General features: G+C 45.1%; 1 protein-coding gene across 1 annotated transcript in view; it reads right to left on the reverse strand.

The window, feature by feature from the left end:
• The window catches only part of galr2b (galanin receptor 2b), a 31,725-nt gene that overhangs the window by 5,243 nt on the left and 4,294 nt on the right, over positions 1-22,188 (reverse strand). Inside the window, exon 2 of the mRNA XM_028398281.1 lies at positions 19,442-19,825. Coding sequence (XP_028254082.1) covers positions 19,442-19,815 — 374 coding nt within the window. The 5' untranslated portion in view covers positions 19,816-19,825. The remainder of the gene's footprint in view (positions 1-19,441; positions 19,826-22,188) is intronic.

Raw genomic sequence — 22,188 nt, forward strand, 5'->3', positions numbered from 1 at the left:
GACCCTTAATAAACCTTTTTAGGAAACGATCACTATTATATTATTATTTAACGCAAACACGACCATCTATGTCGACATACATGTTTATTTGATCGATAAAAGTTTTTCTAATGCAACAGTGCTTGATATAATTGTGTGCGACAGCATTTCCTTATGAAATGATGGGAAATGGGGCATGTAGAAGTACCTGTTGTGTCTGTGCATAACACTTAGCTGATTGGTCAGGGGTAATGCATTGTGGGGAGGAGAGGAAAAATAAAGAAGAGGAGTGACGGAGAGATGGCGTCTGTGTGAATACCTCGTGCTTTAGATTGCATTCTGAAAGTCCTCTGCTTAATTTAGAATTAAAGTAGAGAGACATTGGCGACGAGGACTAAACTCATTAGAACGGGTGTATAACCGATTTGTTAATATGGATAAATCCGGAATTACAAACTTTGCATGCTACACGGAGCCAGCCACACTGGGTTCCAGATGGAAGAGATGGCTATCGTCTTTTGAACTGTACGTGGACGGTAAAGGACTGATTATATCGGAGGATTCAACAGCAGCTACAAGACAAAGACGCCGTGCACTGCTTTTGCACCTGGCTGGACCGGACGTCCAGGATGTTTTCTCAACTCTGCCAGACACCGGAGGTCCTGCGGACTACCAAGCGGCGGTCGACGCTTTGAATTTGTACTTCGTGCCACAGGTTAACACGGCGCTAGCAAGGCACACTTTCCAAAAGTTGTGTCAGAATCCAGGTGAGACTGTACAGCAATTTGCCACACGCCTGTGCCAGGCTGTGAGAGACTGTGGTTATGGAGGAGATGCTGACAGTCAGATTAGAGACGCAATTCTGAGTAAAGGGACATCTGAATATATACGGAGAAAATTATTGGAAGAAGGTTGTGGTTTGACACTAGGCCGTACTCTAGAAATAGCTTCCCACTGTGAGAGTATTGAAGAGCAAATGTCTGCCATGTCAAACACAGCTACGATGACCACCGCAGTGGCAGTGAACTGGGTTGCTCTGAAAGAAAAACAGGGAAATCACGGACAGAGAAGGAAGAAGGAAAACAACACAGAGATCATAAAAATGATGGCAAATGCTACAGATGTGGGAATACTGATCACATGGGTCGAGACCCAAAATGCCCAGCTCGTGGACAGATATGTCGTAAATGCCAAGGCAGAGACCACTATGCAAAGATGTGCCGCACAATATGTGTGAAAAGCAAACAGAATGTAAACAATGTGGAGGCACAAAACGACTTTGCTTTTGCTATAAATGATGAAAATGCATCTGAGAGACTCACCTTCTGTCTAGGGGGCGTGCAAATAAGAATGCTGATTGACTCTGGTGCGTCAAGCAATATAATGGGAGAAGATGCATGGGAGAAACTTAAAGCAGGACACAGAGTGTCACTCATATGTCCCTAAGACAAAGAGGAATCTCTACCCATATTCTTCCAAACAGCCATTAGCAGTCAAGGGTGCATTTACATGTAAGATTTCAATTGGAAACAAAACTGAAGAAGCTGAGTTCATTGTGATCAGGGGAAATGGCGAACCACTACTGGGAAAAAAAACAGCCACAAGGTTGGGAGTTCTGAGGATAGGGGCTAACATCTCAGCTGTGACTGATTTTAAGCAAATGCTTCAACAACAATACCCAGAAGTGTTTAAAGGGGTAGGAAAGCTAAGAACAAGACAGGTCAATCTGCACATTGACCCGAAAGTGAGACCTGTAGCCCAACCAATCAGGCGCATTCCATTTAACCTCAGGGGGGCAGTAGAGTCCAGGATAAAGGAGTTAATAGACATGGACATTATAGAATCAGTAAAAGGGCCCACCCCGTGGGTAAATCCAGTTGTAATCGTCCCAAAACCAGGAAATGATGTTCGGCTTTGCCTGGACATGAGGCGAGCCAATGAGGCCATAGTGAGGGAACGTTTTCCTATTCCCACTGTGGATGAGCTTTTGCAAGGCATGAATGGCTCAACAATATTCAGCAAGTTGGACCTAAAGTGGGGCTACCATCAACTTGAACTGACACCTGAGTCACGTGACAGCACTACCTTTGCAATACACAACGGGGTCTACAGATACAAGAGACTGTTGTTTGGGGTGTCATCAGCCAGCGAACAATACCAGCAGGAGATAGCCAATGCCCTAGCAGGAATTGAGGGTGTTGAGAACATCTCTGATGATGTTATCATACACGCACATGATCAAGAAACACATGACAAACAGCTGCACAAAGTCATGACAAGGCTGAGAGACACTGGATTAACACTAAATCCAGAAAAGTGCCAGTTCAACATGGACAGACTTATCTTCATGGGAATCTTGCTGTCGGAAAAAGGAATTGGTCCAACAGAGGAGAGAGTACGAACCGTGACAGAGGCACAGGAACCAGAAAATGCCACAGAGGTGCGCAGCTTTCTTGGGCTTGTCGGTTATAGCAGCAGATTCATCCCACAATTTGCAACACTGTCAGAACCACTGAGACGCCTAACAAGGAGGGACACACCATTCAGGTTTGGCCCAGAACAGAAGCAAGCTTTTAATGCCCTCAAATCTGAGTTAGCAAGAGCCACAACTCTAGCCTATTTTGACAAACATGCAGCAACACAAGTCATAGTGGATGCAAGTCCTGTTGGGTTAGGCGCAGTACTAGTTCAGAACCAGAAAGGGATCAAGGTTCCGGTGTGCTATGTGAGCCGTAGCCTTACTGATTGTGAACGTAAATACTCTCAGACAGAGAGAGAGGCACTAGGTCTAGTTTGGGCGTGTGAAAGATTACACCCGTACCTCTACGGAAGACAGTTTGACCTAGTCACTGATCATAAGCCATTGGAAGTCATCTATGGTCCCCGCTCCAAATCGCTGGAAACGCTGGGTTCTAAGGCTACAGCCGTATGAATTCAGGGTAGTCCACATATCAGGAAAGAGCAATATTGCTGATTCGCTGTCACGACTGCTGACTAACACAGCGCAGGATGCGGAGCACAAACATGGGGCAGAGGAATATGTGAGATTTGTGGCAGTGACTGCAACGCCAAAAGCGCTCACCACCCGGGAAGTGGAAGAAGCCTCAGCCACTGACCCAGAGCTGCGAGAAGTACGCCATGCTATAGTAACTGGACGTTTTGAGAAGTGCAAACAGTATGCAATCATTGCAAGTGAATTATGTGCAGTAGGTTATCTTGTTCTGAGAGGTACACGCATAGTGTTGCCTCAGACCCTGCGACCACGAGCACTCGCATTAGCCCATGAGGGACATCTGGGCATTGTGGGAACAAAGCAACATCTCAGGACAAAAGTGTGGTGGCCTGGCATGGATAAGGCAGCCGAGAGACATTGCAAAGCCTGCCACGGCTGTCAAATCGTAGCCAAACCTGACCCGCCTGAGCCGCTGAGACCTACACTGCTACCTGAGGGACCCTGGCGGGATGTTGCTGTTGACATACTGGGCCCCCTCCCATCAAACCACTCAATCCTAGTGGTAGTGGATTATTTCAGCCGGTATTATGAATATGACATCATGACCTCCACCACCACAGAGAAAGTCATAGACAGTCTGGAGTCAATTTTCAGCAGACATGGTCTGCCGGTCACTTGTAAATCTGACAATGGGCCTCAGTTCACATCCGAACAGTTCAGACAATACTGTGAGGACAGTGGGATCACACATGTGAAGTCCACACCAAAATATGCCCAGGCCAATGGAGAAGTAGAACGGCAAAATGCCTCGCTGATGAAGAGAATCAGGATTGCTCATTCAGAGGGACTGGACTGGAAAAAAGAACTGAGAAAATATGTGACAGTATACAGAAGCATCAACCACAATACAACAGGCAAAAGTCCCGCTGAACTGTTGTTCGGCAGGAAGATCAGAGGAAAACTGCCAGAACTCATCGAGACATATACTGATCAGGGAGTATGTGACCGTGACGCAGAACAAAAGCTTAAGAGTAAGCAGTATACAGACTCACGCAGAGGAGCACAACCATCAGAAGTCAGCGTTGGTGACACCGTACTCCTGAGACAAGACAAGACAGACAAGTTCTCAACAGCATTCAGTGCAACACCATACAAAATAATTAGCAAGGCAGGAAACAAGGTTGTAGTGGAATCACCAACTGGTGCAAGATATGCACGAAATACCACCTTTGTCAAGAAATACAGAGGACATGACCTGGAATCGAGGACTCTTCAAGAAAAGGAGGAAGAGCAGAAGCATGAAGAGGCAGAAACCAGAGTGATAGAGGACACACACACCACTGTCACTCAGACACCACAAGCAGAAAATGACTCTGGGACACAGATACACACAGACATATCAACCAGACCACAAAGGGTCAAGCGAATACCTAGTAAGCTGACTGATTATGTTTGTGACTGAAAACACATTAATACATGTTGTTCATGGGTTTGAATATGGAGAGTTCCAGCCTGATGTATACAGACAATATTTCATGTTGTTCCCGAGTCGGCAAGCTAATGTTAGTTAATTTCCAGCCAGAGATGAGTTATAATGGTGTATGATTCGAGGAAGTTTTTTTTCTAAGGAACTGTGCTAAATTGAGTTAAACAATACCTAAGAGACATGCCTCTCGAAGGACGTAGTTTTCTATGTCATGTTTTGTTCCAGACATTGGGTGTTAGAAAAAGGAAAAGAAATCTGCAGTAAAAGAGATATTGTTAAAATGCAATTTAACCTGCAACAGTTATGAGTGGAATTGACTTTAAGATTGGGTTGATATAAATCTGAATTGGTAACACTTTATTTCCATGAAAAGGAGGGATGTTGTGTCTGTACATAACACTTAGCTGATTGGTCAGGGGTAATGCATTGTGGGGAGGAGAGGAAAAATAAAGAAGAGGAGTGACGGAGAGATGGCGTCTGTGTGAATACCTCGTGAATACCTCGTGCTTTAGATTGCATTCTGAAAGTCCTCTGCTTAATTCAGAATTAAAGTAGAGAGACACAACAGTACTGTGGAGACATTTGTTGAAGTGAGCATGTGGTTATTTAATTTTTGAGAACGACTGGATTGAAAGACTTGAAAGTTGCTCTGGAAGGAAGCGTTGTCACGTTGCCATGGTAATGCAACTTGTGGGCCCGCTCGTGGTTACGTAAATTGCCTGCAACAACGCATGCATTTTACTAAGCGATTTCACCTAAATAAATGTTTATTTTTTACTTGGTTTCCTCATTTGATGTATACTTCATCTCCAAAATCTTCTACATATTTATCCGTGTCAGTTCTTGCCTGGTGCATGTTTGTTCATATTGTTTTCTAAGTAGTTGTGTATTAATATTTAAATTGCACTTCATATTGGTAAGAATCACGATGGTAAACATATTAATATTATGATGTAAGATTATGATTTAGATAATATTATAATACAATAGTATTTATATCTGCAAAGTTTGGAAGAAGACTACCGGTATATGGTTTCCCAGCAACAGACGTCACGTGTCTCCTCATCAAGCTGTCATTCATTTGGCGGCTACTTGCCAACTATTTGCTAGGCTATATCTAAAAAAAATGAAAAAATTGAAATCAAAAATGAAATTAAGCCATGAATGAATATTCTTCACAAATTACTGACTAAATGCTGTTTAAATATTTTTTTTACAAAAGCTTTGGGGAAGAAATATTAAGCACATATGTGTGTGTTTTTGTATATTTGCACTGTGTGTGCATGCTGCTGTTCTTTCAGGCTAAACTGTGATTTCATTCCTGGTCTGATGTTTAACTGTAAGCTGTTGTTACACCGGCAGTGAGGAAGACAAGACAAACAAGAGAAAATTATTAACCTGTCGACTCTCCTGCCCTTTTCTTAGATTGATTGTAGGCTATTAAATTTTCTTAAGCTTAAACACAGCTAGCCTGAGCACAGCCTGTGCAGCAGGGGGCAGCTGGATTGTCCATATTGACCAAGCTAATTATGTTATTAAGCCCAACATCTATAGTGAAAGAGCCATCTCTGTGAGGGAAATCACAGGGTGTTTGCATGCACTCCTTGTGCCTGTGTGGGTTTTCTCATGCAGGTACTCTGGCTTGTTAGGTTAATTGTTCACCCAAATTGCCTGTAGGTGTGAATGTAGATGGTTTGTCTGTGTATGTTGCCATATGATCGACAGGTGATCTGTCCCTGCCTCTCACCCGTAGATGGATGGATAGATGTACGGTACATACTTTGAGGTTAAAGGTTGGTTCCGGAAATTTAGATAATAATATAAAAAATATCATAATATATAACATAACGCATGCAAGCTTTTTCCCCCTGGACCTGGATGCTAACGTAGTTGACAGAAAATTATAAATAGTGTATACTTATAATAGTGTTTAATAATAATACTAATAAGTGTAAGTATGTGTATAATTATTTAGGTATAGCAGATTTGCAATTTACAGTCAAAGCAAAAACCCAATTTAATTTGGTGATTTTTGTGAATTATTCAGCTGGCCATAAATTCTGTCATTCACATATGTAGTGTTAGCTTAGCTGGATAGAGACAATTTGCAGCAGAACCACTTTGCAACCAGTATATGACTTGAGACAAGTCTAAATCATATCATGATTATCATATTTTACCTGATTTGTCCCAGATAATAATGCTCCTATATCATGATGTTTCTTATCACTACCCTGATACAGCGCTGTTTTTTTTTCCAAATATGCTGGTTAATGTGAACAGGAATATTCCTGTAGCTGCACTGCATGTAAACACTTTATTCCGCAAATTGATTAACCAGAGTAAGGACCATAATCAGAATTAATAATAAGAAAATATATGCTTATCTTTTCTGCTCTCCTTTGTGATGGTATCAACTGTGTGGTATCAACTGGAATTTCTAATGGATTGAACAATTTCTAATGGCCCTGCTACTGTTATTAACGAGACGGTTTGAAGTAAAATTGTTTTTCTTAAGCGCAAATCAGTTTTCCAATTTGTCTTCCTTCCAGCACAGAAACAGCTCTGGTTAAAGTTGCTAATGACCTCCTCATGGCGTCAGACCGTGGACTTGTCTCTGTACTCATTCTACTGGATCTCAGTGCTGCCTTTGACACCGTAGATCACAGCATCCTACTACACAGAATAGAACACAAGATAGAAGCCTGAAGAAGCAGAGCCATTAGTCAGACTACAGGTATGTCGTAAGGACATAAAGGACTGGATGAGCTCTCATTTTTTTACTGTTAAGCTCGGACAAAACTGAGGTCATTGTTTTTGGCCCCAAACATCTCAGAACTAATTTATCTGAACATTCTCTCTCTGGATGGTGTGAGGAACCTCACAGTTATCTTTGACCAAGACATGTCATTTAGCTCTCATATTAAACAGGTCTCTAAGACCGTCTTCTTTCACCTCCGTAATATTGCTAAGATCAGGAGCATCCTCTCAGAGTGATGCTGAAAAACTCATCCATGCTTTTGTTACCTCTAGACTGGACTACTGCAACTCACTATTGTCAGGATGTCCACATTCTCCATTAATAGCCTGCAGCTGATTCAGAATGCAGCAGCTAGAGATCTGACAGGACTCAGCAAAAGGGATCATATCTCTCCTGTTCTAGCTTATCTTCACTGGCTCCCAGTGGGGTCAAGATAAAATTTCAAAATCCTTCTCCTAACCTACATAGTAGTACTGTATGTTCCTAATAGAACTCTCAGATTTCAGAGTGCAGGTTTACTTGTAGTTCCTAGGATTCATCAAAATAGAATGGGAGGACAAGCCTTTAGCTATCAGGCACCACTACTATGAAACCAGTTACCAATCTGGGTCTGAGAGGCAGATTGTATAATGCGCTATATAAATCAAATTTAATTGAATAAAATTACGTTTGTATGCCTATACCCAAACATTTTAATTGATTTCTTTAGATTACTAATCACTTAATGTAGCTCTCAGCGTAAGTTCAGTCATGAAGACTCTATTCCACATCATTCACCTCTTATCTCTATCCCCTTCCCTCTTCACCATCCTAGCACTCTCCTTCACTGCACTGCACTCTGTCTAGTGACCTCCCACATAGTCAGGTGTTTAATAGATGGCACCTCCCTCACCAATCAGCTGTCGATCTGTCCCTCTCCTGCCCAATCATAACGTAGCAAGAGATTTAAAAGTCTCTGTCTCTTCTCCAGCTGTCTCCCGATCGAATCCGGCAACGATTCTGCGCTGCTCTATGCCGCAATCAACTGGCATTATTCCTCCTCCGGAACTCTCTCAATCCAACTTCAGATCCAATCCCATCTCCCCTGCCCCGCGCCGCAGTGGCTACCCGCGGCCTGTAAAAGGAGCAAGAAGTCAGCCTCCTCTGCTCCCAGGGCTACACGAGGGAACGCTTCTCGCTCTCCCGCTGCCGCTGCTCCGCTTTTCCCCCCGACACGCTCAATCAAACACTTCGGTGCTGGTCGTGTTTCTTCGGTCAGTCGACCTCCACCTGAGGGCAGTCGCGGAGTCCATGTCTCCTGCTCCTGTAGTCTCTGCCGATCCAGCCGCTTGCTCTCAGCCGCTGATCTCCCGTTCTCCTCCGCCATCTTCCGCCGCTACACTCTGGCATCTGCTCGGCCTGCCCCTCCTATAGGTAGGCCCTTCATTTCGCAATCCACTAAAATATGAGACAATATTTTAGTAAACCTCATCCTGTAATCTCCTCAGCGTCATAAATTTGTGGCCAAGAATGGTCTATCTAGCTCTAACCGGAGACCTCCATCCCAATAGCCGGAAAACATATTCAATCAATATCACTAGCACTTCCAGTAAGCAGCGCTTATTCTCACTATTCGGCTACTAGCCTGGCCTGGTCTGTGGACTCCGAATTTGGCCTTGATCGCCGTGGTCCCAAATGATCTCAGCAAAAATGTGGCGCTCGCGGGCTCACTGCTCCGTGTCCCTCTGTGCTTCAGCCTACTTTTCTCAATCTGCACAGATATACAAGGCCGTCAGGCGTGCAAAAAAAAAAAAAAAAAAATCGTAGCGCCTACAAGGCAAGCCATACGCAATACTCCTGCAGAATGGCATTATTCGATCGTCCGCTCCTCACTCCGGCCTATTTCGGCAATTAGTCTTATTACGCCCGAACCTCTGTCCCCTCTTTATGCCAGTGGACAGCGCTTTAAACTTATTTATTCATGGGCCAGGGAGCCGTCTTCTCTGATGCATTTAGATTCCTCCATTCACCTGTTGCTATGGTATCTTTCGGCATTAAGTGGGATTTAAAATATATTTCTCTGTTCGTCTCATTTGCATTAGTACCTGCATCTTCAATCTCGCGTCAAACTCCTTATGCCAGATTCTGCTGAAGAAGTGTTCCCTCTATGCTGTCCCCTCAGACATCCCTGCTTAGTCATCTTCGATCGTGCTGCATGGAACTTACTGCCTGATGTGCGTATTGATAACGTGAGTCGATCCCTGTACAACGCTATCACGACGATGACGTAGTCGAATTGTGTGCATATTAAGTAGCCATGTGCTTGTGTTTACATGCATTAGACGGTGAGTTCGCTATTCTGTCGTTATAGCTATTGTGCTACGTTTAAATTCATATGGTTCGATAGGACAAACAGTTAGATATTACTAATAATTAAAATAGTTAAATACTGGTTTAAAAAAAAAAAAAAAAAAAAAAAAAAAAAAAAAACTCCCACCCGGAGTTCCTCAGCATACGCTCATCCCTTCCGACATGAAACCATCTCTCCCCGTTAGAAATGCTGATATAATTTAATAAATAAAAATGAATAAATAAATAAATTTAGAGCGCTTCAAAATCTGCATTCAGATATCTCCAAGCAGCAACTATACCATTCATAAGGCCAACCTTTCACAGCTCCCTTTGGACGGTCCTCCACAGTTCCTAACTTCCGTGTCCATGTTGCCTCGAACCAAGGCTGCAGCATGATCGGTGGACCCGGTCTCTCCTGCTATGAGACATCTCCTGCTATAACAACATGGTGTTGTTCTTTTAATGATGACGTAGTGCATTCATCCGATTTTCTCAGGTTGTTCACAGATGGTGCACATCCGTGGGTTTTGGGGGGTTCTTTCCTCCAAGGGCAGTGGTCTGCTAGATGCCGGCCTTTAAATTCTCATTGCTTCATTGGAAACGCATTTGGTTTAGATAAGGGTGCTCATACTACCTTTCATCAGAACCATGGCAGCTCACATTCAATTCAATCTCAGGTTATTTATCAAACCATACTATTTAAAGGCATTCGAAGGCTTCTCCCTCTCCTCTAGACTCCCCGTGGCCTATAACCCTTTCAATTCTCCACTAATTGGTTTCAACCCAGATCGGGTGTATTTCTCCTTCCGTTGATCCTCTCCTGGAATCCCTCTTCGCTTAGCTTTTGGTTTTCTTAGAGGAGGCCTCCCATTCCTTCAATCCCTCTAGAAGTCACCTTCGCAGAACTAGTATTCCATCGAACTACTACAAGCTGTTGCAACACCCTAAATGCAGTGGTGCATGTACAGTAGTCATAGCCTGCACAATTCGTCCTTATGTCCTTTTAAATACATGAGTGGTTCTCTACAGGTTCGTCCCATTCAGATCCTCAAGTCCCTCTGTGACCACAGGAATCTCTCCCTCTGTCTAGGAACTGGTCTTTGCTCATACAACCTCTCGTCAGATCCCCATTATCCCTTAATCATTATTCGGGTCATCCCTTTAGAATAGGTGCAACTACTTCAGCAGCAACTCAGTGGCTCTGGTTCATGCAAGGCCCTTTAGCTATACTATCACAGCAGTGGGTTCTTTTCATGCAGGCCACATAACCAATGAATTCCTGCTAATCGGCACGCTCGGTCATCTTCTCTCTTCACATTCGTCTTCAGGCCCACCTGGCCTAGCTGGTAGGATTGTTAATAATATTATTACCGTGATTTCATCATTGTGAGTTTTTCATCATATTACTGGTGGTGGTGTAATGCTCGAATCATGCATGTTATCTCCATGCCCTCCTTTTCTCTATCCTCTCAGCTTTCCCTCAAGCTTTATAATTAATGTACTGTCAGCCGACGGGCTTCGTTTTATTCAAGGCAATGCATCTCAGCCAGTGGGCGTCATTCTGTCAGCTCAAAGTATCCCCTTCATCTCTGCAATCACTTGGTCGATGGTCTTCACTTCCTGTATTGGCCAAAACACCGGACACGTGCTCGCATCTCAGAAATCTCTCCGTCCCTGGTGAGTTTCACCTATTATTGCTGTATCGTCAATTCATGTCTGCTAACTTAACTCTCACGGCATTCTCTAGGCCTCATATCAATGCACCAATGCTGGTGGGCTTCATCACGCAAGGCCTTAAACCATCGCATCCATAGCCAGTGGGTTTCGCTCATGCAAGGCCGTAATTCAATGCATCCATAGCCAGTGGGCTTCGTTCACGCTACCCTAAAAATCAGTGCATCCATAGCCAGTGGGCTTCGTTCATGCTACCCCAAAAAATGTATGCATCCATAGTCAGCGGGCCTAGATTCACGTAACCATATCCCCTTATTCACAGCTAGTAGGCTTCGATTCATGCAGACCATACCCCCATGTATTTATAGCCAGTGGGCGTCGATCCATGCAGACCATACCTCCATCCATTCATAGCCAGCAGGCTTCGATTTATGCAACCATATCCCCTTTATTCACAGCCAGCGGGCTTCGATTCATGCAACCATATCCCCTTTATTCACAGCCAGCGGGCTTCGATTCATGCAACCATATCCCCTTTATTAACAGCCAGCGGGCTTCGATTCATGCAACCATATCCCCTTTATTCTCAGCCAGCGGGCTTCGATTCATGCAGACCATACCCCCATGTATTGGTAGTCAGCGGGCCTAGATTCATGCAACCATATCCCCTTTATTCACAGCCAGTGGGTTTCGATTCATGCAACCATATCCCCTTTATTAACAGCCAGCGGGCTTCGATTCATGCAACCATATCCCCTTTATTCACAGCCAGTGGGCTTCGATTCATGCAGACCATACCCCCATGTATTCGTAGTCAGCGGGCCTAGATTCATGCAACCATATCCTTTTTATTCACAGCCAGTGGGCTTCGATTCATGCAACCATATCCCCTTTATTAACAGCCAGCGGGCTTCGATTCATGCAACCATATCCCCTTTATTCACAGCCAGTGGGCTTCGATTCATGCAACCATATCCCCTTTATTATCAGCCAGTGGGCTTCGATTCATGCAACCATATCCCCTTTATTCACAGCCAGTGGGCTTCGATTCATGCAGACCATACCCCCATGTATTCGTAGTCAGCGGGCCTAGATTCATGCAACCATATCCTTCTTATTCACAGCCAGTGGGCTTCGATTCATGCAACCATATCCCCTTTATTATCAGCCAGTGGGCTTCGATTCATGCAACCATATCCCCTTTATTATCAGCCAGTGGGCTTCGATTCATGCAACCATATCCCCTTTATTATCAGCCAGTGGGCTTCAATTCATGCAACCCTATCCCCCATTATTCACAGCCAGTGGGCTTCGATTCACGCAACCATATCCCCTTTATTAACAGCCAGTGGGCTTCGATTCATGCCGACCTATCCCCACGTAGTCACAGTCAGCTGCCTTCTTTCATGCAAAGTCTTCTTCCACGCCTTCCCTGCTTCTAGCTCAAGTATATGCTTGCTAAACTGTCTCTATAAATTTTCCCTACTTGAGCGGCACTCGCTAAACTCTCTCCACTCTCCCCTTGGCTTGAGCGCATGCTCGCCAAATCCTCTCTACTTTCCATAGCTCGAGCGCATGCTCGCTAAACCTCTATTCCTCCCCTAGCTTGAGCACTTGCTTGCTAAACACTCTCCCTACATTCCGCAGCTTTAGCACACGCTCGCTAAAATCCCTATACCTTCTTCGGCTTGAGCGCATGCTCGCTAAACTCTCTCTATACTTAGCTATCCTTAGCTCAAGCATTCGCTCCCTAAGCTCTCTCTTATTCTCCTCTCTATGCTTCGAATCCAACTGCATGATTGTCGTAATTTCATTTTGCATGCTGCCTCTAACAATTGTCTTTTCATGCTACATGGTATCTGTTAGTGCCCAAATCATGTAAGTATCAAACTCAATTTTCATCTCCTTCTCTTTTGGGGGGGTCTTCGGATCAGCGGCCTCTCCGCTCGAGCTTTCCCCCCTTTCGGACGTGGTCCTCACGACGGGGTCTAGGACGCCAATGCACATTCACAATTATTGTATTAATAAATTCTTTCTCATTCAGTTCGCTGAGTCTCTCATGATTGAAATGTAGCTCTCAGCGTAAGTTCAGTCATGAAGACTCTATTCCACATCATTCACCTCTTATCTCTATCCCCTTCCCTCTTCACCATCCTAGCACTCTCCTTCACTGCACTGCACTCTGTCTAGTGACCTCCCACATAGTCAGGTGTTTAATAGATGGCACCTCCCTCACCAATCAGCTGTCGATCTGTCCCTCTCCTGCCCAATCATAACGTAGCAAGAGATTTAAAAGTCTCTGTCTCTTCTCCAGCTGTCTCCCGATCGAATCCGGCAACCCTCCTCCACCCCAAGCACCTCCCCATCCTCGCAGTTCAAGGTCTCCCCTCTCCTGCTCTCCTGCTTCTACACCACCACCAGGTCTAGACCCGGGGGGGTCTTCGGATCAGCGGCCTCTCCGCTCGAGCTTTCCCCCCTTTCGGACGTGGTCCTCACGACGGGGTCTAGGACGCCAATGCACATTCACAATTATTGTATTAATAAATTCTTTCTCATTCAGTTCGCTGAGTCTCTCATGATTGAAATGTGAATTTATTCTCTTCAGAGGAGAGAGCAGACACTTTAGGAAATGCTAAATTTACGATTTAGATTAAGCTTTACTTTATTATTCCCTGTATGGAAATTAAGTTGTAGTAGCAGCATATTTCAAAAGCACAATAAATACAATATATACAGGGAAAAAAATCTCTTACTCTTACACACATATAGCAGCAGACAAATGAACATAAATACAGAGTTAATGTGACTCAAAAGCTTGAAGTGCAACTGAGATGATGCTTTAGTTTGACAGTCACAGAGAGGAGTTATAGCGGCAGGAATTACTTCCTGTACTGTTCCTTAGAGCCGCAGGGCAGCAGAAATCTGTTGCTGAAGTTTGTCCACAGTTTTATGGAGAGGGTGGGAGGGATTGTCCATGATTGTCAGCAGTTTTGAAAGCATTCTGCAGGGCTCTAGACTGATTTTTAGCACTGGTTGCACTGGTGCGCCACCTTTCTTAGGTGCACCAGCACAGAAGTTAGGTGCACTGCATCACAGTTAACAATGCATTTGTTTGTTTCTTAATCACCATATATTTTTGGATGAATCAGACTACCTTAACATCTATCTTCACAAAAACTACAAAAACGTTCTTTTTACCTTATCTCATCATCTGCAGCTACATCCACTTTGTTTATCTGACAGGCATAGCAGGGTCAAAGCCAGAGTTTTAGCAATGCTGAGGCCCAACAATTGATCTCCCAACAGGAAATATGAATGAACTAAAATTATCACATATCAGCCTAAAATGAATTTGGTCCATGTTTATTGAACACAACAATAGTAGTCATACAAAGTCAAAGTCAGCTTTATTGTCAAAACTGCTATATGTGCTGGACATACAATCGAATTTGCGTTACTCTCAACTCCACAACGTATAACATATAACTAAGAACCTAAGAATAGACAATAAATATAAAGTGTACCTACAATGAGGCGCACACAAAATAGGCACAAAATGAAGGCACAATGCAGTGAGAGTGCAAAAAAATGTAATAGTGCAAGACAGTGCAGTTGACATAAATGTAAACAGTCCAGGGAATGGTTTAACTTATTAGCAGCTTGTATGAGACTGGTATGAACTGCCTAAGGTGCAAAGATAAGGCTGTAAAGTGGCTGGTGCACAGAGTTCCTTTTTTTAGGGGGAGAGGGGGATGTCAGGGTTCTTTTGGTGGGGGAAGAGGGAGAAAGTGGGGCACAACAGGGATGGAGTTCAGCTTCCTGACAGCCTGGTGGATGAAGCTATCTCTCAGTGTGCTGGTCCTGGCCCAGACGCTGCGCAGTCTCTTTCCTTATGCAGCAGACTGAAGAAGCAGTGGGAAGGGTGGGTGGGGTCTCCTATGATGTGGAGGGCCTTTCGGATGAGATGGCTGTCGTAGAGGTCTTGGAGGGAGGGGAGAGGGATGCCGATGATCCTCTCAGCTGCTCTCACTATGCGATGAAGTGTCTTCCTGCAGGTGGTGGTGCAGGCTCCGTTCCACACAGTGATGCAGCTGGACAGGATGCTCTCAACAGCACCTCTGTAAAAGGTGCACAGGGCTCTGGCCCCTTTGAGCTTGCGGAGGAAGTAGAGGCGCTGCTGTGCCTTCTTGCTCAGTGATGCAGTGTTGTTAGTCCAGGAGAGGTCCTTCCTCAGTGATGTGCATCAATGGTTGAGCGGTTGGGCCGATATGCAAACTGGAATGAGTCCAGGGAGGGACGGAGGGCCATCTTGATGTGCTTCATGACTAACTGTTCTAAGCACTTCATGATGATGGGCGTGAGCGCTACTGGACGGTAGTCATTGAAGCAGGCTGGGGTGGACTTCTTTGTCACAGGGATGATTGTGGTGGCTTTGAAGCAGGTGGGGACAACAGCCTGGCTCAGTGAGATGTTGAAGATGTCTGTGAACACCTCAGCAAGCTCCTCAGCACAGTCTCTGAGCACACGGCCAGGTATGTTGTCAGGACCAGGAGCTTTGCGCTTCTGGCTTCACGCTGGCTCGGGACAGGGAAAATACCTGGTCAGTGGGAGAGGGTGGGATCTTTTGTGCAGGAGTGCTGTTGAGTGTTTCAAAGTGTCAGAAGAAGTCATTCAGCTGGTTCAGCAGTAAGCTGTTGCTGTCACAGGTCTGTGGTGGGGCTTGTAGTCTGTTATGGCCTGTATCCCCCGCCACAGGCTTCGGGTGTCCCTGTTGTTGCTGAACAACCTCCTGGAGTACTGCCTCTTCGCCTTCCTGATGCCATGGGACAGGTTGGCTCTTGCTAACAGGGTAGTCTCGTCACCTGCTCTAAAGGCAGCGTTCCTGGCCCTCATTAGCCTGTAAATACCCCTGTCAGCAATGGTTTCTGACTGGCTTAAATGCAGACAGTCCTGGTTTGTGTTACATCATCAATACATTTGGTGATGTATGCAGTGACAGTCTCTGAGTACTCCTGGATGTCAGTGCAGTTGTTGTGGGTTGCAGCCTGCTTAAACAAATTCCAGTCTGTTGTGTAAAACAGTCCTGTAAAGCTCCTGTGGCTCCCTCCGGCCACACTCTCACTTCTTTTCAGACCAGTTTGGCAACTTTTACCAGTGGTCTGTATGCTGGCATTAGCATAACAGTGATGTGATCAGAAGCTCCGAGGTTGAGGGAGATGGAGGGCTTTGTATTTGCCCTTTCTGGGTAGTGTAAACAGTGTCCAGTGTGTTGTTACCACGAGTTGGAAAGTCTATGTGTTTGTGAAGTTTTGGAAACACAGTCTTGGAGAACAGCATCCAGGTGGGCTGTCTGCTGCTCACTGACCTGCAGGTAGAGCTCATTCAGTGCGTTGCTTCTGGTGTTGTTGCTGGAGCACGGTGGGATGTACACAGCTACAAGCAATATAGCTGTAAACTCCCATAGCAGGTAAAATGGTCGGCATAATCATAAGCTCCACAAGTGGTGAGCAGTGTTTGGAGACCGCAACAGCGTCCCGACACCAGTCATTAATGTAAACACAGAGCCCACCGCCACGGGTCTTACCTTCTTCAATAAGGCTCTGTCCGCTCTGAAACACGTTAGCCGATCGAGCTGAACATGTTTCTGGGTTAGGGTTAGGGTTATGATGATGTTCCCTGTGATGATCGCAGGGACATGGAGTTTCTTTATTTAACTCCTGTCTTGCATCTTCTCCTCCAGCATTTGGGGCTTCTCTCCAACCATAAAGGATAGTGGTCTTAGAGCCAGCAGCTGATCAAAAAATGCTGGTCTTCTTGGCATGGCTTCTGGGGGCCATGAGTAACCCAAGCACCAAGCAAAAGTATTCAAACCTCCGAATCATGTTGTTTGAATACTTAGCTGGGTGAAAAAATCAACAAGGGACAAAACAAGAATGAAAATAGACATACACAAGCACACTAATGCCTAAAAGTAAAAAAAGGATAGCAAAATGCTGGGAGTTGTTACTACTACTACTATCTTGCATAGGACCTTTATTTATCTTAATACGTGCATGACCCACAGAATGCAAGAAATAGTAGCTGTTATTCTTCCCAGTTGCCATTACGCCTAATGTGGCAGATGTCATTATATTGTTCTTCCGACATTAACATGTTATATGTTGATAGTTTCCTTTGTTGCTGAAAAAAGATAGAAGACATGTATAAAACTTCCCAAGACGGGATTTGAAATTTGAATGTGACCAAACTCTCTGGCCACCAAAAACTGCTGTTGTCTCTCGCTGTACCTGCACATCTTCATTCTGTTGCCCGTTTAACACATGTGGATGATGTAATTAACATAAAAAGGTCCAAAATCCAAACTGCAGACTCAAAAGTTAAGATGTTAAAGAAAAGGTGAGTTTTTAATAAGTTAAAACCAAAAATCCAAAACACAAAAATCCAAAAGGTCCCAACAGAACCTCAAAAGGATCCAATGAAACACACAATGAACAAACAAAAGAGAACAGAAAAGAGTCTGTAAAGAACAGAAACCAACCAGGAATGAGAGATGGAGGAAAAACACTCCACAACGCAACCTAGGAAATTTAGCATGCTAGTAGCAGTCTGCTACTAGCACGCTGAGTGACTGAGTGATTATATGATGTGTCATATAATACCAGTTTAAACCACTAGATGGGTAACATGTTGCATGTACTCTAATGACAGAAAAGGAAGTTGCAGTTGTTTGTGTAAAGTATCAAAACCATCCAATAATAACCTGTTTGTTGATGTGCCCATGAGCTACATGATCTCACAGATCCACCACTAATTAATTTAGGATGGTGCGGGACAAGACTCAGAGTTTAGGTTTGTAGTGGTGGCTGCCATTTATACATTAACTCTGTGCAAGTTTACTTTTCCTTAGGAGTGGGGAGGTGGATTGACTCCACAGTTTGCATTTTATAATTTTATAGAATAGTTTCGAGTCAGCAAAAACACATTACATATAATTATAACGCAGAATATCATAATAAAAGTAGTAGTTGAGCTATTTACAGAAACAATGACATCCCAATTCTAGAGAAAGGTACTACATCTTAACTACAGATTGGTCCAAAAAGTATTTAGTGGTCACAGCTAGAAAATTCTTGGTTTGAATCTGGGTGGGGCTTTTCTGTGAAAAGTGCGCACTTTTTGCCAGGTACTCTGGCTTCCTCTCACACAATGACATGCATGTTAGGTTAATTGGAAAGTGTTTTTTGTCTCTGGCAACCTATCCAGGGTGTCCTTGCTTTCCACCCTGAAGCTGGGAAAGGCTCCAGCACCCCCATGACTGTGTACAGGACAAAGGGGGTTCAGAAAATAGATGGATGGACAATAATACAAATAAATAATATTAAAAGCCATTTTAACACTTATCCCTTTAGGAAGAACATTTCTGTGATTCCAAATGCACTAAATTTACAAAAAAAATTTACCGCAGGAAGCAAATGGCAAATGAAGCTCTAATGTCAAATGTCACATATAATATCTTCTTGTGGTGCTAACCATCACCAAAAAAGTTATTCTCATGAACTGGAAATCACGGAGCTCTATACACATCACACGCTGGAAAAACCTGATCACTGACGACATCTCCTTACTCCTACCTCCTACAAACTCAGCCAACTATGATCATAACCCTATCTGGCAATCATTTTTCACCTCTTTACAATCATGACCCAACATAAAATACATAATCAATACAGCATTTTGTCGGTTATATTCCCATACCCCATAATCATTATTTATTAATTAATTTTGTTTCAATTTGGTTTCAGTTTTCAACTAATTTTTATGACCACACACTATATGTATTCACTTATCATTGACATTGTTATTATTACTATTATTATTATTTATAATTATTATTACTATTAACATTATAATTTGTTGTATTTTTTTGGTATTTTTTTTCTTCTTTCTTTTACTACTGTTAGAGCATTTTACTTTCTCTGCGAACATGCACACCACACATACACACACAATTCAGCCTTCACCATTTATAGTCATCAACAATTATTATCTTTTGTTCTGTCTGTTTTGTACTGTTCTGTGTCGTACATGTTCATCGTGTTATGTGTCTGTTTTGATATTTGTTGTATGTCTAGCTATGTGCTACCTGTTTGTCCTGCAATAAAATAAAAAAAAATGTCACATATAATATTAAATACTGATGAAATATGAATTGCTGTGTTTTAAAATGTGTTTGTGTGGAAAATCAAGTACTGACTACCTGTCAACAGACACCGCGGCCAGTGTGAAGCTGCTAGCGTACATGGTGAGGTTGATGAAGAAGTGAACCACTTTGCACATGAAAGAGCCGAACACCCATCCTTCCAGGGAGTAAATGGTAGCTTGGAAAGGTACACAGAAGATGATGAAGAAGAAGTCAGCCACGCTCAGGTTGAGTATGAAGAGGTTGGTGGTGTTGTATCCGACCTGGCCACTCCGCAGCAGCACGGCCAGTACCAAGCTGTTTCCAATGGTGCCGAGCAGGAATATGAGGGAGAAGACCACAGAGACGATTACACTGGTGGGGTTCAGCTGGTAGCTCTCAGATACATTAGCCTGGCCTCCTGGCCTGCTGAAATCCTCAAAGTCTGACATGTTTGTAAGCCTGAAAAGGGAGGAGATGTTTCAATTAAAATGTATACACACCTATTCTACTCCTATCCTCTCTGTGTTTAAAGATTAAGAAAACCTTTGTCTGAGTAAAACTGAGTAAATTCACTGACTAAAAGTAAGAACCCTCACCCTTAGCCAAGATGACATTAGAAGCACTCATATCTATGATGAGTAGTGTGGACACTGCCAATCTTTGACCAGGATTTGAGTTTCATACAGTGACATCTCTGGTGACGTCATTATGCAATTTCAGATCTTTGTTTTAGTAGCTATATTAGATATTGGGTGAGATATTGGGAAAGAGGTGCTCTTGACAGTCAGTCACAAAGACACACAGGAGGAAACACAATGGGCCTCAATTACTAATATGTGTGTGGAAATGTTGTTACTCTGCGCACAAAACGAGTATGCAAAATCACAGTGGGATTCATGAAACCTGCGCACCGGCCAATTTTATACTCACAACCTTGCGTATGTGTATGAATCAGAATCATTCTACATTAACAGACCAATGTATTTTTTAATGATTTAAAGAAACTCCATGGACCGCCACCTTACTGTGGTGGAGTGCCCAGATGATCCTAGGAGCTATGTTGTCGGGGGCTTAATGCCCCCAGCAGGGTCTCCCAAGGCAAACAGGTCCTGGGTGATGGGCCAGACTAAGAGCGGTCCAAAAACCCCCTTATGAGGCAAGCAAAATCAAGGACCGTGACGTCGCCCGGTATGGCGCAGCCGGGGCCCCACCCTGGAGCCAGGCCCGGGGTTGGGGCTCGAATGCGAGCGCCTGGTGGCCGGGCCTTTCCCCACGGGGCCCGGCCGGGCTTAGCCCGAAGGAGCGACGTGGGGCCGACCTCCCATGGGCCCACCACCGGTGGGAGGAACCGTAAGGGGCCGGTGCAGAGTGGATTGGGTGGCAGTCGAAGGCGGGGGCCTCGGCGACCTGATCACCGGACACAGAAACTGGCTCTGGGGACATGGAATGTCACCTCGCTGGGGGGGAAGGAGCCTGAGCTTGTGCGGGAGGCCGAGCGGTACCGACTAGATATAGTCGGGCTCGCCTCCACGCACAGCTTGGGTTCTGGAACTCAACTCCTTGAGAGGGGTTGGACTCTCTTCTATTCTGGAGTTGCCCATGGTGAGAGGCGGCGGGCTGGTGTGGGCTTGCTTATAGCCCCACAGCTTAGCTGCCATGTGTTGGAGTTTTCCCCAGTATGTGAGAGGGTCGCCTCCCTGCGCCTCCGGGTTGGGGAGAGGTCTCTCACTGTGGTTTCGGCGTATGCGCCGAACAGCAGTGTAGAGTACTTGACCTTCTTACAGTCTCTGGGAGGGGTGCTGGATGGCACCCCAACCGGGGACTCTGTCATCTTGCTGGGAGACTTCAACGCCCACGTGGGCAGTGACAGTAACACCTGGAGAGGCGTGATTGGGAGGAACGGCCTCCCCGATCTGAACCCGAGTGGTGTTTTGTTATTGGACTTCTGTGCTGGGCATGGTTTGTCCATAACGAACACCATGTTCGAGCACAAGGTTGTCCATCGGTGCACTTGGCACCAGGACACCCTAGGCCGGAGGTCGATGATCGATTTTGTAATCGTGTCAGCCGACCTTCGACCTTGTGTCTTGGACACTCGGGTGAAGAGAGGGGCTGAGCTGTCAACTGATCACTACCTGGTGGTGAGTTGGATCCGTTGGCGGGGGAAGAGGCTGGACGGGCCCGGCAGGCCCAAACGTACTGTGCGGGTCTGCTGGGAGCGTTTGGCTGAACCCTCCGCTAGGGAGATCTTCAACTCCCACCTCCGGGAGAGCTTCACCCAGATTCCGAGGGAGGCTGGAGACATTGAGTCGGAGTGGACTATGTTTTCCACCTCCATTGTCGATGCAGCAGTCCGAAGCTGCGGCCGCAAGGCCTCTGGTGCCTGTCGTGGCGGCAATCCCCGGACCCGGTGGTGGACACCGGAGGTCAGGGATGCCGTCAAGCTGAAGAAGGAGTCCTATCGGGCCTGGTTGGCTTGTGGGACTCCTGAAGCAGCTGATAGGTATCGGCAGGCCAAGCGTGCTGCAGCAAGGGCAGTTGTAGAGGCAAAAACTCGGGCCTGGGAGGAGTTCGGGGAGGCCATGGAGGAGGACTATCGGTCAGCCTCAAAGAGATTCTGGCAAACCGTCCGGCGCCTCAGGAGGGGGAAGCAGTACTCTGCCAACACTGTATTCAGTGGAGGTGGGGAGCTGTTGACCTCGACTGAGGGGGTGGTTGGACGGTGGAAAGAGTACTTTGAGGGCCTCCTCAATCCCACCAACACGCCTTCCATTATGGAAGCGGAGGCTGATGACTCAGTGGTGGACTCGTTCATCACCTGT

This window comes from Parambassis ranga, unplaced genomic scaffold (genome assembly GCF_900634625.1).
Source record: "Parambassis ranga unplaced genomic scaffold, fParRan2.1 scaffold_137_arrow_ctg1, whole genome shotgun sequence".
NCBI classification, from domain to species: Eukaryota; Metazoa; Chordata; class Actinopteri; family Ambassidae; genus Parambassis; species Parambassis ranga.